The following is a 14063-nucleotide window of genomic DNA, read 5'->3' as shown; positions in this document are numbered from 1 at the left end:
TGGAGAAGTTGCGTTGTTCTCCTTGGAACAGAGACGGTTGCGAGGAGAATTAATCAAGGTATTCAAAATGATGATGGGTCTGGACAGAATAGATGGAGAGAAACTGTTCTCATTGGCAGAAGGGACAAGAAACAGAGGACATAGATTTCAGGTGACTGGCAAAAGAATCAAAGGTGAAATGAGGAAATACTTCTTTACATAGCGAATGGTTAGGACCTGGAATGCACTGCCCGAGGGGGTGGTGGAGGCAGATTCAATCATGGCCTTCAAAGAGGAACGAGATAATTACTTGAAAGGAAAAGAATTGCACGGCTTCGGGGAAACGGTGGGGGAGTGGGACGAGCTGGATTGCTGTTATATGGAGCCGAATGGCCTCCTTCCGTGCTGCAACCTTTCTCCGAAATCTATGATTTCATGGGAAGTGACCGTCGCTGGGAATGCCAGCATTTATTGTGTATCCCTAATTGGCCTTGAGAAGGTGGCGGTGAGCCGCCTTCATGAACCGCTGAAGTCCGTGTGGTGAAGGTTCTCACACAGTGCTGTTCGGCAGGGAGTTCTAGGATTTTGACCCAGCGTCACGTGAGCATGGTGTGTGACTTGGAGGGGAACTTGCAGGTGGTGTTGTTCCCATGCGCCTGCTGCTCTTGTCCTTCTAGCTGGTCGAGGTCGCGGGTTTGGGTGGTGCTGTCGAAGAAGCCTTGGCGAATTGCATTGCTACAGTGCATCTTGTAGATGGTACACACTGCAGCCACGGTGCGCTGGAGGGAGTGAATGTTAAAGATGGTGGATGGGGTGCCAATTAATCGGGCTGCTTTGTCCTGGATGGCGCCGAGCTTCTTGATTGTTGTTGAAGATGCATTCGTCCAGGCATGTGGAGGGTGTTCCATCACACTCCTGACTTGTGCCTTGTAGATGGTAGAAAGATTTTGGAGAGTCATGAGCTGAGTCACTCGCCGTAGAATGCCCAGCCTCTGACCTGCTATTGTAGCCACAGTATTTAAGTTTTTTAATATATATTCGTTCATGGGATGTGGGCGTCGCTGGCGAGGCCAGCATTTATTGCCCATCCTTAATCACCCTTGTGTGGTGGTGGTGAGCCGCTTTCTTGAACCGCTGCAGTCCGTGTGGTGAAGGTTCTCCCACACTGCTGTTAGGTAGGGAGTTCCAGTATTTTCACCCAGCAGTGATGAAGGAACGGCGATATATTTCGAAGTCGGGATGTTGTGTGACTTGGAGGGGAACGTGCAGGTGGTATTGTTCCCATCTGCCTGCTGCCATTGTCATTCTTGGTGGAAAAGGTCGTAGGTTTGGGAGGTGCTGTCGAAGAAGCCTTGGCGAATTGCTGCAGTGCATCCCAAAGATTGTACACACTGCAGCCACTGTGGGTCGGTGGTGCAGGGAGTGAATGTTTAGGGTGGTGGATGGGTGCCAATCAAGCGGGCGGCTTTGTCCTGGATGGTGTCGAGCTTCTTGAGTGTTGTTGGAGCTCCACTCATGCAGGCCAGTGGACAGTATTCCATCACACTCCTGACTTGTGCCTTGTAGATGGGGAAAGGCTTTGGGAGTCAGAAGGTGAGTCACTCGCCGCAGAATACTCAGCCTCTGACCTGCTCTTGTAGCCGCACTATTTATATGGATGGTCCAGTTAAGTTTCTGATCAATGGTGAACCCAGGATGTTGATGATGGGGGATACGGCGATGGTAATGCCGTTTAATGTCAAGGGCAGGTGGTTCGACTCTCTCTTGTTGGAGATGGTCATTGCCTGGCACTTGTCTGGCGCCAATGTTACTTGGCACTTATCAGCCTAAGCCTGGATGTTGTTGAGGTCTTGCTGAATGCGGGCTCGGACTGCTTCATTATTTGTGGGATTGCGAATGGAACTGAACACTGTGCAATCATCAGCGAACGTCACCCTTTCTGACCTTATGATGGAGGGAAGGTCATTGATGAAGCAGCTGAAGATGGTTGGACCTAATGCACTGTCCTGAAGAACTCCTGCAACAAAGTCTTGGGGGTGAGATGATTGGCCTCCAACAACCACTACCATCTTCCTTTGTGCTCGGTATAAATCCAGCCACTGGAGAGTTTTCCCCTGATTCCCATTGAGTTCAATTTTACTAGGGTTCCTTGTTGCCACACTCGGTCAAATGCTGCCTTGATATCAAGAGTCTGTAACTCTCACCTCACCTCTGGAATTCAGCTCTTTTGTCCATGGTTGGACCAAGGCTGTAATGAGGTCTGCAGCTGAGTGGTCCTGGCGGAACCCAAACGAGCATCGGTGAGCAGTTTATTGGTGAGTAAGTGCATTATCGACGACACCTTCCAACACTTTGCTGATGATCGAGAGTAGACTAATGGGGCGGAAATTGGCCGGATTGGATTTGTCCTGCTTTTTTGGACAGGACATACCTGGGCAATTTTCCACATTGTCGTGGAGATGCCAGTGTTGTAGCTGTACTGGAACAGCTTGGCGAGAGGGGCGGCTAGTTCTGGAGCACAAGACTTCAGCACGACAGCCGGGATGTTGTCCGGGCCCATCGCCTTTGTTGTATCCAGTGCACTCCAGCCGTTTCTTGATATCACGTGGAGTGAATCGAGTTGGATGAAGATTGGCTTCTGTGATTTTGGGGATATCGGAAGGAGGCCCAGATGTATCATCCACACGGCACTTCTGGCCGCAGATGGTTGCAAACGCTTCAGCCTTGTCTTTTGCACTCACGTGCTGGACTCTGCCATCATTGAGGATGGGGAGGTTTACAGGGCCTCCTCCTCCCATGATGTGTTTAATAATCCACCACCATTCACGACTGGATGTGGCAGGACTGCAGAGATTTGATCTGATCCGTTGGTTGTGGAATCGCTTAGCTCTGTCTATAGCATGTTGCTTCCGCTGTTTAGCTTGCATGTAGTCCTGAGTTGTACCTTCACCAGGTTGACACCTCATTATTTGGACGCCTGGTGTTGCTCCTGGCATGCTCTTCTACACTCCTCATTGAACCAGGGTTGATCCACTGGCTTGTTGGTAATGGTAGAGTGAGGGATGTGCTGATCCATGAGATTACAGATTGTGCTGCTGCTGATGGCCCACAGCAACTCATGGATGCCCAGTTTTGAGCTGCGAGATCTGTCCTGCATCTATCCCATTGAGCACAATGGTAGTGTCACACAACACGTTGGATGGTATCCTTAGTGCGAAGACGGGGCTTCGTCTCCATGAGCACTGTGCAGTGGTGTCATGGAACAGATGCATTTGCGACAGGTAGTTTGGTGAGGACGAGGTCAAGTAAGTTTTTCCCTCGTGTTTGTTCGCTCAACACCTAACGCAGGCCCATTCTCGCAGCTATATCCTTCAGGACTCGACCAGCTCGGTCAGTGGTGGACATTGAAGTTTCCCACCCAAAGTACAATCTGTGCCCTTGCTATCCTCAGTGCTCCCTCCAAGTGGTGCTCAACATGTAGGATGACTGATATCATCAGCTGAGGGAGGACGGTAGCTGGTAATCAGCAGGAGGTTTCCTTGCCCATGTTTGACCTTATGCCATGTGTTTTCATGGGGTCCAGAGTCAATGTTGAGGACTACCCATGGCCACTCCCTCCTGACTGTATATCACTGTACCGCCACCTCTGGTCGGATCTGTCCTGCCGGTGGGACAGGACATCCCCAGGGATGGTGATGGACGTTGGCTGAAAAGCATGATTCTGTGAGCATGGCTATGTCAGGCTGTTGCTTGACTCGTCTGTGGGACAGCTCCCCAATTTTGGCACAAGTCTCCAGATGTTAGTGAGGAGGACTTTGCGGGGTAGCTGGGTTTGTTTTGACCTTTGTCGTGTCCCGTGCCGAGTGGTCCGTCCGGTTTAATTCTTATTAAGACTTTTTTTTCAGCGAGATTTGTATAGCTGAGTTGCTTGCTCGGCCATTTCAGAGGGCAATTAAGAATCAACCACATTGCTGTGGGTCTGGAGTCACATTTCGGCCAGACCGGGTAAGGACGGCAGGTTTCCTTCTTTGAAGGATATTCGTGAACCAGATGTGTTTTCACGACAATCCGGTAGTTTCATAGCAACCCATTACTGATACCAGTATTTTAATTCCAGATTTTGTTTAATTAATTGAAATTAAATTCCTCAGCTGCCATGGCGGGATTTGAACTTATGACTTGGAGATTATTCAGCCAGGCCTGCTGGATTACTATTTCAGTAACAGAACCACTCTGCTTCCGGAACGTATCTGGACAATAACATATTGATTTCACTCTGTTTATTAATTAGTATTAAAAAACCCGCATTCCCACCGGTCACACGGAGATGGGGCCTATTTTTAATAAACTATTATAGGTGACGTTCGGTCTAAAAAATAAAGGTGACTAAAAAAGCAAGAAAAAAACAAATAATGCGAATTGGTTCCAGTTTGGTTGTGATGAAGAAACAGAGGTGTCGTTGGACCCAGTCTCACCTTTATTCTGCCATTAAAAACAGGCCCATCCGTGTGAGCCGTGCGAATGCGGGTTGATGTTCGGGAGCTCGTGGGCCACGGACTCTGCCTCATGCTGATTGGGACATTCCGTTACTGCGGGTGAAACAGCGCTGCTATAAAAAGGGGGAGTCGGCTTTCCATTATCATTTACTTAGAAGAGTTCGCTTGTTATAATGGAGGGGTTGGGGATTCTTGGTTTGTTATTTGTTGTAATCTGTTCAGCTCAGCCGCCCTCTCTTCTTTTCCCCGCCGATAAATGTTGGTTGTCTCCTAAAAACCGCAAAGACTGCGGATTTCCGGGAATTGAAGCGAGTGAGTGTGTGCAGAGAGGCTGCTGCTTCGATGCAGTGAACCGGGATGCGCCGCCGTGTTTCTATTCACTGAACAATCTGCCAGGTGGGTGTATTCTTGGTCCGTCAATATTCTGGGCCAGGACTTTCCAGGGTCACCCGCAATCCAGCTGCACGCGGTTTCCCAGGTCAGTTTCATCTCTCTCCTTGTCCTACGACGCCAGTTCGAAATTCAAACGTTTCCAGTTCGGAGAGTGGAACCGGTGGTGGGATTGGGAGCTTCCAATCCCGCAGAGTCGATTTGATGGTGGGATTGGGGGGTGGCTGTTAATCAGATAGAGAAAGGGCAACAGTTAATCGCCCTTTGACTCGGTATCTGGAGTTCGAATCATTCTACTGTTGCTCGATAACTTGGGAGTCACACTGAGGAAGGGCAGAGTGAACGAGCTCCGCCACCTGATGCCACTGACCATTTGGATTTGATATTTGATTTCTATCGGAGATGCGGGCAATTTAAATCCAAGCAGCGCGGTGATGAGCTGTAGTTGATCCACTGGTCTCCATTAGACAGATAATGGGGTGGGATAGAAATTTAAACATGGATGGGGTTTGTCCCCCTCCCGGTAACGGTTCCCTTGACCCTCCCCGTGGGGCAACTAACCGCTTTCCATTGCCTCTCTTGCAGTCTGCACCAAGGATGGGCGGGTCCTGATCGCGATCTCCAAGGATTTGACGCTGCCTCCTGTAAACCTAACAACCCTCCATCTGAAGGATGGAGACGGAGCTGAGTGCAGTCCAACCGTGACCTCTGCAGACACTGTGCTCTTTCAGTTCGAAGTCACTGAATGTGGCGCTACTCAGCGGGTAGGTATTGCGGGCTGGGAGTCCCGTCAATGGCTCAGTTCGGGACTGATGGTCTTTTGTCTCTTGTAGCTGGACGGCGTGAACATCCTGTATGAAACGGATGTGTTGGGTGAGTTTGAGATCTTGGATGGCGCTTTGGGATCGGTGACCCGGGACAGCCCTTTCAGGTGAGAATAGGAGCACATTCAGCGGGTAGAGACAGTGAGGAGCTGAATTCTTCAGCCGTGTCCGTTCTCTTGCAGGCTCCATGTCCAGTGCAGTTACAAGGGAAGCCAGGAGTCTGATCTGCAGGTGAAGCCCAGAGTTTACACCCTTTCTCCGCCACTGCCAGCCACTGAGGCCGGGATCCTGCTTCTGGAGCTGAGAATAGCGAGAGGTAACGAGTGCTCGCTGATAGTAGTGTCCAACTTCAGGCTCTCTCCAAATAGTGCCCGCCCGTCATCTTTCTCTTTCCAGATGGTGGCTACCGGAGCTGGTACGTGGCCAGTGACTACCCGATCCTGAGTGCGCTCCGGGACCCCGTGTTTGTGGAGGTTCGTGTTCTGAACCGGAACGATCCGTCCCTTGTGCTGGTGCTCAATGACTGCTGGGCGACCCCCACCCCAGAGCCGTATTCGGGGCTCCGATGGGACCTCCTGGTGGGCAGGTAAGGGATCGAGTGAGGGGGCTTGAGGCAGTGTGGGGATTGGGGAGGGGGCGACATGGGTGGGGATTAATACAGAAATCATTACTTCAGTCCGGGTTAGTGATTGGGGAAATATTCCTTCGAAGGTGACATTTTGGTCCATTCTCCGGAATAATTGGGTTGATGTAAACCTATAACCGTGTGGCCATCTATTGGAGGTCTCCTCTCCCCGTGACGCCCCTCTGTCTCTGTTCCAGGTGCCCCTTTGCTGGTGATAACTACAAAACCCGCCTCCTACCAGTAAACGCTGCTTCCCATTTGCGGTTCCCAACTCACCATAATCGTTTTGTAGTCAGCACGTTCGCTTTCTGGGACCGAGTTTCGGGCCGGGCTCTGTCCGGAGAGGTGAGTTTCCTTCAGTGCTTCTTTCCCCGTCACTTGGTATCACTTGTTCCCTGGCTCTTAATAAGTGAGCAGGCCTCTGTTGGTAGGTTGACTGTAGAAGCATTAATCTGACTGTAACCTGTGGGATTGACCATACCGCACTGTCCCTTTGCAGGTTTATTTCCACTGCAGTGCTGAGCTTTGCTACCCTTCCACCCGAGAGAACTGCACGGCTCCCTGCAGCTCCAGTAAGTACCTGTGATCTGAATAGAAACTAAACCCTGATTGGGAGGGGTGGGTGTGGGACATCTGGACATGGGGCTCCCTCACCCTGTGCCCAGTGCTCGGCCACTTGCTGAGTGTCCCGAATCTGGCGGATCTGGGAACTTGTCCCGTTCCATTCGGTGCCGGTTTCCATTAGACTAGCAGTCTAGGTCAGCGGGTCTAAGCACATCTTGCACCAGGTCAGTAATTGTGAAGGATGCTCTGATCCTTGAGCTGGGATGAATGAAGTATTTTTGGTTCCTTGCTACTTGCCCGGATGCTGAGCTGTCCTAATTGCCGATCCCTGAGGAGCAGAATCCCCATTGTTGGCACGGGTGTGTTCCACATCCGGTTCGGAAGAGTCCACCCTTGGCCTTGGAGAACATTTAACCGGCATCCAATTTTCCCCTTTCTGACACCGGGAATTCAGGGTGGAACCGAACGGATGTCCCGGGGCCGGACAACTGGCCAATTGTCAAAGTCTCATGAAACTGCGGGTCAAAGTAATGCATCAAACAGTGTCTCTTCACCAGGAGACCAGACTGGCCATTGTGGCGGCAGCAATTGCAAACTCTGCTCAGATGCCGCGTCCTTCTGAGAATCGGTTTGGTGAGAACCAGATGCAATTATAGCCGGAACTCTAAACTCAGTCCGGTACCCAGGGCCTTGATGTTTTTTGCATGAGGCCATCTGATTCAGGATTTGCAGAGAGCTGAAGATTTAATCATTCACCATAAACTGTCTCTTGTTCTCCTTGTCCCCCAGAAAGGCGAAGAAGCGCCGATGACCGGTCTGGGGTCTTGGTGACCGCTAATGGACCCATCCTTTTCCTGGAAGGTGAAGCGAGGTTGGCTGCTCGAATCCACCAGGACGAGAAAGGTAAGCAGTAAGCTCCACTTGTATCTAGTGATTGAGTGTCTGATGCCCATCTAACCCTGGATTCTCCCCACAGATACTGCTGTTGATTCACCCTCCCGTGTTCCTGGATTGGCGATTGGGGTAGCGCTGCTCTCCGTGGCCCTGTTGGTCGGGACTGTTGCTATGTGGAAAATGGAGCCTGGCCGCAGGGTGGGCTCCGAGTGCAGCTCTATGGAACTGTAGATGTCTGTTGGATAATAAACTCCTGTTATAGATGATTGCAGGTCTCGTGTTATCTTCCAAATGCTCGCTGGATTTTACTCTCTGCAGTGAGTTAACTTGGTGCCTGGTTTGAGAATTGTTTGTGCAGCATCCGACGGCTGCAGCCAACAATTACCCCTGCCCCCACCCCCACCATTCGGATTGAGATCCGGGGCAAAGTTGCGGTGGGTTTGTCGTAAAATGGTGTCGGGCAGGAATGACTGGTTCATTTGCCTCTAACTCTGATCCTGTGGTTTGGTCCTGGGCCCATGTCTCTGGAATTACCTATTCCCTGAGGGCATCGATTGACCAGTTTGCCAAGCCTGAAGTGTTGGGCTCTCCTCGCATGCCTGCTGGCTGCTGGTCTCTCCTGCTTTTAGAACAGGAGAATGGACCAGATGAATATGTGGCTGCAGGGATGGTGTGGGAGGGATTTAAGTTCCTGAGACATTGGGACCGGTTCTGCGGAAGGTGGGAACTGTACAAGTGGGATGGGCTACGCCGGAGCAGGACCAGGACCGATGTCCTCGTGAAGGTGTTTGCTAGTGCTGTTGGGGATTGAAATTTGAGCAGGGAGGCGGAGGAGGTTGAAACAAGACAGAACGGGAAGAAACAATAGTGGAAGGCAGAAAAAACAAATAGGCTCATAGTGTAAAATAATACTAAGATGGCTAGCAATCTTCAAAACCAGTCTAAAGGCGTTGTCTTAATGTGCAGAGCATTCGCAATAAGGTAAATGTATTAAATGCAGATCGATATTAACGGGTATAATATAGTTGCGATTATGGAGACATAGTTGCAGGGTGACCAAGGATGGGTACTGAACATCCACGGGTATTCAATATTTAGGAACGACAGGCAAAAAGGGGAAAGGAGGTGGGGTAGCGTTGCTAGTAAAGGAGGAAATAAATGCAATAGTAAATAAGGATATTTCCTCCGAAAATCAGGATGTGGAATCTCTGTGGGTGGAGCTAAAACACCAAGGGGCAGAAAACGTCGGTGGGGGTTGTCTATTGCCCACTCCCCCCAAACTGAAGTGGAGATGTAGGGGAGGGAATTAAACAGAAAATTAGGGACGCATGCAAGAAGGGTACAACTATAATCATGGGTGACTTTAATTTACACATAGATTGGTCAAACTAAATTAGCAATAATACTGTGGGGGAGGAATTCCTGAAGTGTGTCCGTGATGGATTTCGAGACCAATATGTTGAGGAACCAACTAGAGAACAAGCGATCCTAGAATGGGTATTGTGCACTGAGAAAGGATTAATTAACAATCTTGTTGTGCGGGGTCCCTGAAGGAAGCGCAACCATAACTTGATAGAATTCCTCATTAAGATGGAGAGTGAAGTAGTTGAATCCGAAACTAGGGTCCTGAATCTAAATAAAGGAAATGACGAAAGTATGAGGTGTGAGTTGGCCAGGATAGATTGGGGATCTTTACTAAAAGGGATGACGGTCTGGAGGCAATGGCTAATATTGAAAGAACGTGTGCACGAATTCCAACAATTATTCATTCCTGTCTGGCGCAAAAATAAAACAGGAAAGATGGCTCAACCGTGGCTTGCAAAAGAAATTAGGGATAGTATTAGATCCAAAGAGGCGACATATAAAATTGCCAGAAAAAGCCGCAAGCCTGAGGATTGGGAGCAGTTTAGAATTCAGCAAAGGAGGACAAAGAGATTGATTAAGAGGGGAAAGATAGAGTAAACTAGCAGGGAACATAAAAACTGACTGTAAAAGCTTCTATAAAAATATGTCAAGAGAAAAAGATTAGTGAAGACAAATGTAGGTTCCTTACAGTCAGAAATGGGAAGTTATAATTGGGAACAAAGAAATGGCAGAACAATTAAACACATACTTTTTGTTCTGTCTTCACAAAGTAGGATACAAATAACCTTCCAGAAATGTTAGGGAACCAAGGGCCTCGTGAGGGACAAACTGAAGGAAACAAGTATTAGTTTTTAAAAAAATAGTGCTCGGCAAATTAATGGGGCTAAAGGCTGAAAAATCCCCAGGGCCTGCTAATCTCCAACCCAGAGTACAAAACGAAGTGGCCCTGGAAATAGTGGATGCATTCGTGATCATCTACCAAAATTCTATAGACTCCTGAACGGTTCCTACAGATTGGAAGGTGGCAAATGTAACTCCACTATTTAAAAATAGAGGGAGAGAAAAAACAGGGAATTACGACCAGTTAGCCTAACATCAGTCGTGGGGAAAATGCTCGTCTATTTTAAAAGATGTTAATGCAGAACGCTTGGAAGGCATCAATGGGATTAGACAAAGTCAGCATAGGTTTGTGAAAGGGAAATCATGCTTAACAAATCGACTGGAGTTTTTTGAGGATGTAACTAGTAGAATAGATAGGGGAGAACCAGTAGATGTGGTGTACTTGGATTTTCAGAAGGCTTTTGATAAGGTCCCACACAAGATGTCGCGTGCAAAATTTCAGCACATGGGATTGGGGGGAATAGACTGGCATGGATTGAGAATTGGTTAACAGACAGGAAACAGAGTAGGAATGAACGGGTCTTTTTCCGGGTGGCAGGCAGTGACCAGTGGGGTACCGCAGGGATCACTGCTTGTGCCCCAGCTAGTCACAATATATATCAGTCTGGTAAACCTTCGTTGCACTCCCTCCATGGCAAGGACATCCTTCCTCACATAAGGAGACCAAAACTGCACACAATACTCCAGATATTGGTGTGGCCTCACCAAGGCCCTGTATCAATGCAGTAAGACGACCCTGTTCCTGTACTCAAATACTCTTGCAATGAAGGCCAACATACCATTCACCTTCCTAACTGCTTGCTGCACTTGAATGCTCGCTTTCAGCGACTGGTGTCCAAGGACACCCATGTCTCGTTGCACTGCCCAATCTATCAACATTCAGATAACAATCTCTCTTTATTTTTACAACCAAAGTGGATAACATCACATTTATCCACGTTATACTGCATCTGCCATGTTCTTGCCCACTCACCCAACTTGTCGAAATCACATTGGACAATATATGATATGGATGAGGGAACGGAATGTAACATTTCCAAGTTTGAAGACGACACAAAGCTGGGGTGAAATGTGAGCTGTGAGGAGGATGCAAAGAGGGTCCAATGTGTCGTTGTGGACAATGCAAGGACAAATCAAGTATGAAAATACTCAACCGGGAAGAGATAATTTCAGCGAGTTGAAAAGGGATCGGGTCCAGGTGGATTGGAATCAAAGATTGACAGGTAAAACAGTAAACGAGCAATGGGAGGCTTTGAGTGAGGAGATAGTTTGGGTACAGACTGGACACATTCTTACTCGGGGAAAGTTAGGGCATGGAAAACTAGAGCTCCCTGGATGACAACAGAATATTTGAGACAGCATTTTGTACATTCTGAATACCAATGTCCGGACAGGTGTGCCCGCGGTTATCAACCACAACCTCGTCACCTCCACGCTGACAGATAAAAAGCGGCCACATTCTGCTTCAGTGAGATGAAATCCGAGAGCGGTTTCAAGGTCAATTGCAATTGCAAGCAGAATGCGTTCAGAGGACGTGAGATCATTGAGATACCTCCAAACACCCTGCCAGTTTGAACAGCAGCTCAAGATCAAAAGTCGGGGGGGAAAAAAATGAGGGCACGTCCGGGATTTGAACCCGGGATCGCTCACATATTTCAAGTAACAAACCCGAAGCGAAAATCATAGCCCAAGAGCAACGAGCCCGCTGGGAAAAAAAACGCCAAGCATTAATTTCTGACTATCAGCGGCCACTTTCCCCAAATCTCCCTTAAAGTACCGGAAATAAAAATGTGTCCGTACATTAGTGAAGAATCATAAAGCCAATGTCTTCTCTGTTGGGTTTTGTTTAGGTCTCCCGACGCTGATAAAGAGGATTAGGGACAGTTGATGAGTTAATGGTTGTAACGGTGCAGATACTCCGGTCTAACGGTGCAGATATCCCAGTGTGAGGGTGCAGATACTCTGCTGCAAAGGTGCAGATGCTCGGATTTAAAGGTGCAGATACTCCGGTGTAATGGTGCAGATATTCCGGTGTAAGGGTGCAAATACTCGGATTTCAGGGTGCAGATACTCGGATGCAGGGATTTGTTGCCGCGACTGAAATGCGGCTTAGAACTGTTGTTATTATCCAAGGCAGCGCTGCAGGATCCTTTCATGATCTCTCACAAATCAACTGAAACCCATCGGAATGTGAATACAATTTTGCGTTTCCAAAATAAAAGGGAGTGACATTCATTGTGGAAACAGTCTGGTGTCGCTCACTGCAGAAATATCCATGTCAGAGTGAAGCGGCTCTCCTGCAACCTTCGGACCTTGTCTGTCAAGAAGAATTCAGATTTCCGCGAAGCCAATCACAGGTCAAATGGTGGAAGATCGGCCGTGCTCAGCTGGCCATCGAAAGCGGGCATTTGTTTTGCAGCCAAAACAAACATCAGAACCAGGAAATGCGAGACCATGAAGATAAAAGTTTCCCCACCGTCCCTGGGTGGGATCGAACCACCAACCTTTCGGTTAACAGCCGAACGCGCTAACCGATTGCACCACAGAGACAGCACACGTTTGTGTTGAACTACTGATTCAACGAACTAAAAATTCAGGTTGCAGCGATCAAAATAAATTCTCTCTGCTATCAGTTTACTTTTCCAAAATAAAGTGTGTGAAGTTTGCACGAGTGAAAATCTGTGCTCTATTATTCCTGAACATTAAGCTCACCTTGTCATTAAACACCTGTATGTTGGAGGACTCAGTCCCCTCGTGGTTGAGAGGATTGATTTCTCGAGCTGTGATTCGCCATTCTCCATTCCAGTAACATTCAGGTTTGCTGAAAATGAGATGAGATGAAATGAGCAGGTCCGACGAGCAGGTCTGTGACACGACTCGGTGTTTACAAAGATGTCTCTTGCACTTACAGTGAAGCGGACGGCACTTTTCACTCTTAAACCAGTAACCATGATGTTCAGAAAAAGTGTGGCCGAGACATACTCGATTTCAGCGCGGTGACACGGGGTCAGAGTAAAGTTCAGTTCATGCGATTGCCGAGTGGCCAGAAGGTGGATTTGGAACTCCTGTGCGGCTGCACTGCGAGTTGTCCAGATCTGCTTGGAGCGATATTCACTTCAATTCATCACTGACAGGGACAATTTGATTCCAAGATTCTTTTTCTCTGCTGCTTGGTGAGATTTCAAAAGTTGGAAACGACCCATACCGACCCCAAACACGTCACTTCCACTCTGACAGATGGAACGCGGTCACACTCTTCACTTCAGTGAGATGAAAGCCGGGAGCGATTTCACGGTCGAATGCAATGGCGAACAAAACTCATTCCAAGAAAGTGCAGGTCATTGAGGTGCCTTTAAATTCCTAACTGTTTGCACTGAACTTCTTCCCAAAGCGTTTAAGATTCACATGGAGCGATTTGGGGACTTCTTTTCCATCTTTGCAAAAGTTTCAACCGCAGGTCAAAGTCAAAAGTCGAGGGCGGAATGAGACGCCTTCCTGAAATTTGAGAACCAGGGAAGCAGACTTTACAGCAAGGTTCTGTTTATTGAGAAAAAGCAGATACAATATTCATCCCGGAACGATCCAGAATCTGATCAGCTCGAAAAGTAACGGTTTCCCGTGATTTGAACACGCAGCCTTCTGGTGACGCAATAAGTCATGAAGATTGAAGCAGGAAGTTGAAAAGTGGGAATTGATAGATTCAGTGAGTGGGCAAAACTGCGGCAAATATAGTTCAATGGGGGGTGAGCGAGATCATCCAATTTAAATCTAAGAAAGATAAATCAGAATGTTTTCTAAATGGTGAGAAGCTAGGAACTGTGGAGGAGCAGAGAGATTTCGGGGTCCAAGTACAGAAAGCGCTACCAACTAGCGTACAGGTACAGAAATTAATTAAAATATCTAATGGACCATCAGTACGGCCGGTTAACTGTTGATTGGAGTGTGTTGTAACGCCTTAATCTCGGATTCGATTCTTATAATTTACTTTATTTATTTCGGCTTTTTATAACTTTTATAATCGAAGCT

At 48.1% G+C, this 14063-nt stretch overlaps 1 protein-coding gene and 1 non-coding gene across 2 annotated transcripts; one reads left to right on the top strand and one right to left on the bottom strand.

The window, feature by feature from the left end:
* Positions 1-4642: 4642 nt before the first annotated feature.
* Positions 4643-8040, top strand: LOC137336100 (zona pellucida sperm-binding protein 4-like). The gene is made up of 9 exons (XM_068001588.1): positions 4643-4871; positions 5451-5629; positions 5699-5796; positions 5872-6005; positions 6086-6275; positions 6512-6659; positions 6814-6886; positions 7668-7781; positions 7855-8040. The coding sequence occupies exons 1-9, from the start codon at positions 4649-4651 to the stop codon at positions 8001-8003; spliced, it is 1308 nt and encodes a 435-aa protein (XP_067857689.1). The 5' UTR covers positions 4643-4648; the 3' UTR covers positions 8004-8040.
* A 4473-nt stretch (positions 8041-12513) lies between these two features.
* On the bottom strand, positions 12514-12587 carry trnan-guu (transfer RNA asparagine (anticodon GUU)). The gene has a single exon. It is a non-coding gene; the product is annotated as a tRNA-Asn (tRNA).
* Between the last annotated feature and the right edge of the window lie 1476 nt (positions 12588-14063).

This window comes from Heptranchias perlo, chromosome 20 (genome assembly GCF_035084215.1).
Source record: "Heptranchias perlo isolate sHepPer1 chromosome 20, sHepPer1.hap1, whole genome shotgun sequence".
Classification (NCBI taxonomy): Eukaryota; Metazoa; Chordata; class Chondrichthyes; order Hexanchiformes; family Hexanchidae; genus Heptranchias; species Heptranchias perlo.
The sequence above is the reverse complement of the archived record's forward strand: the minus strand, read 5'-3'. Positions and strand labels throughout refer to the sequence as shown.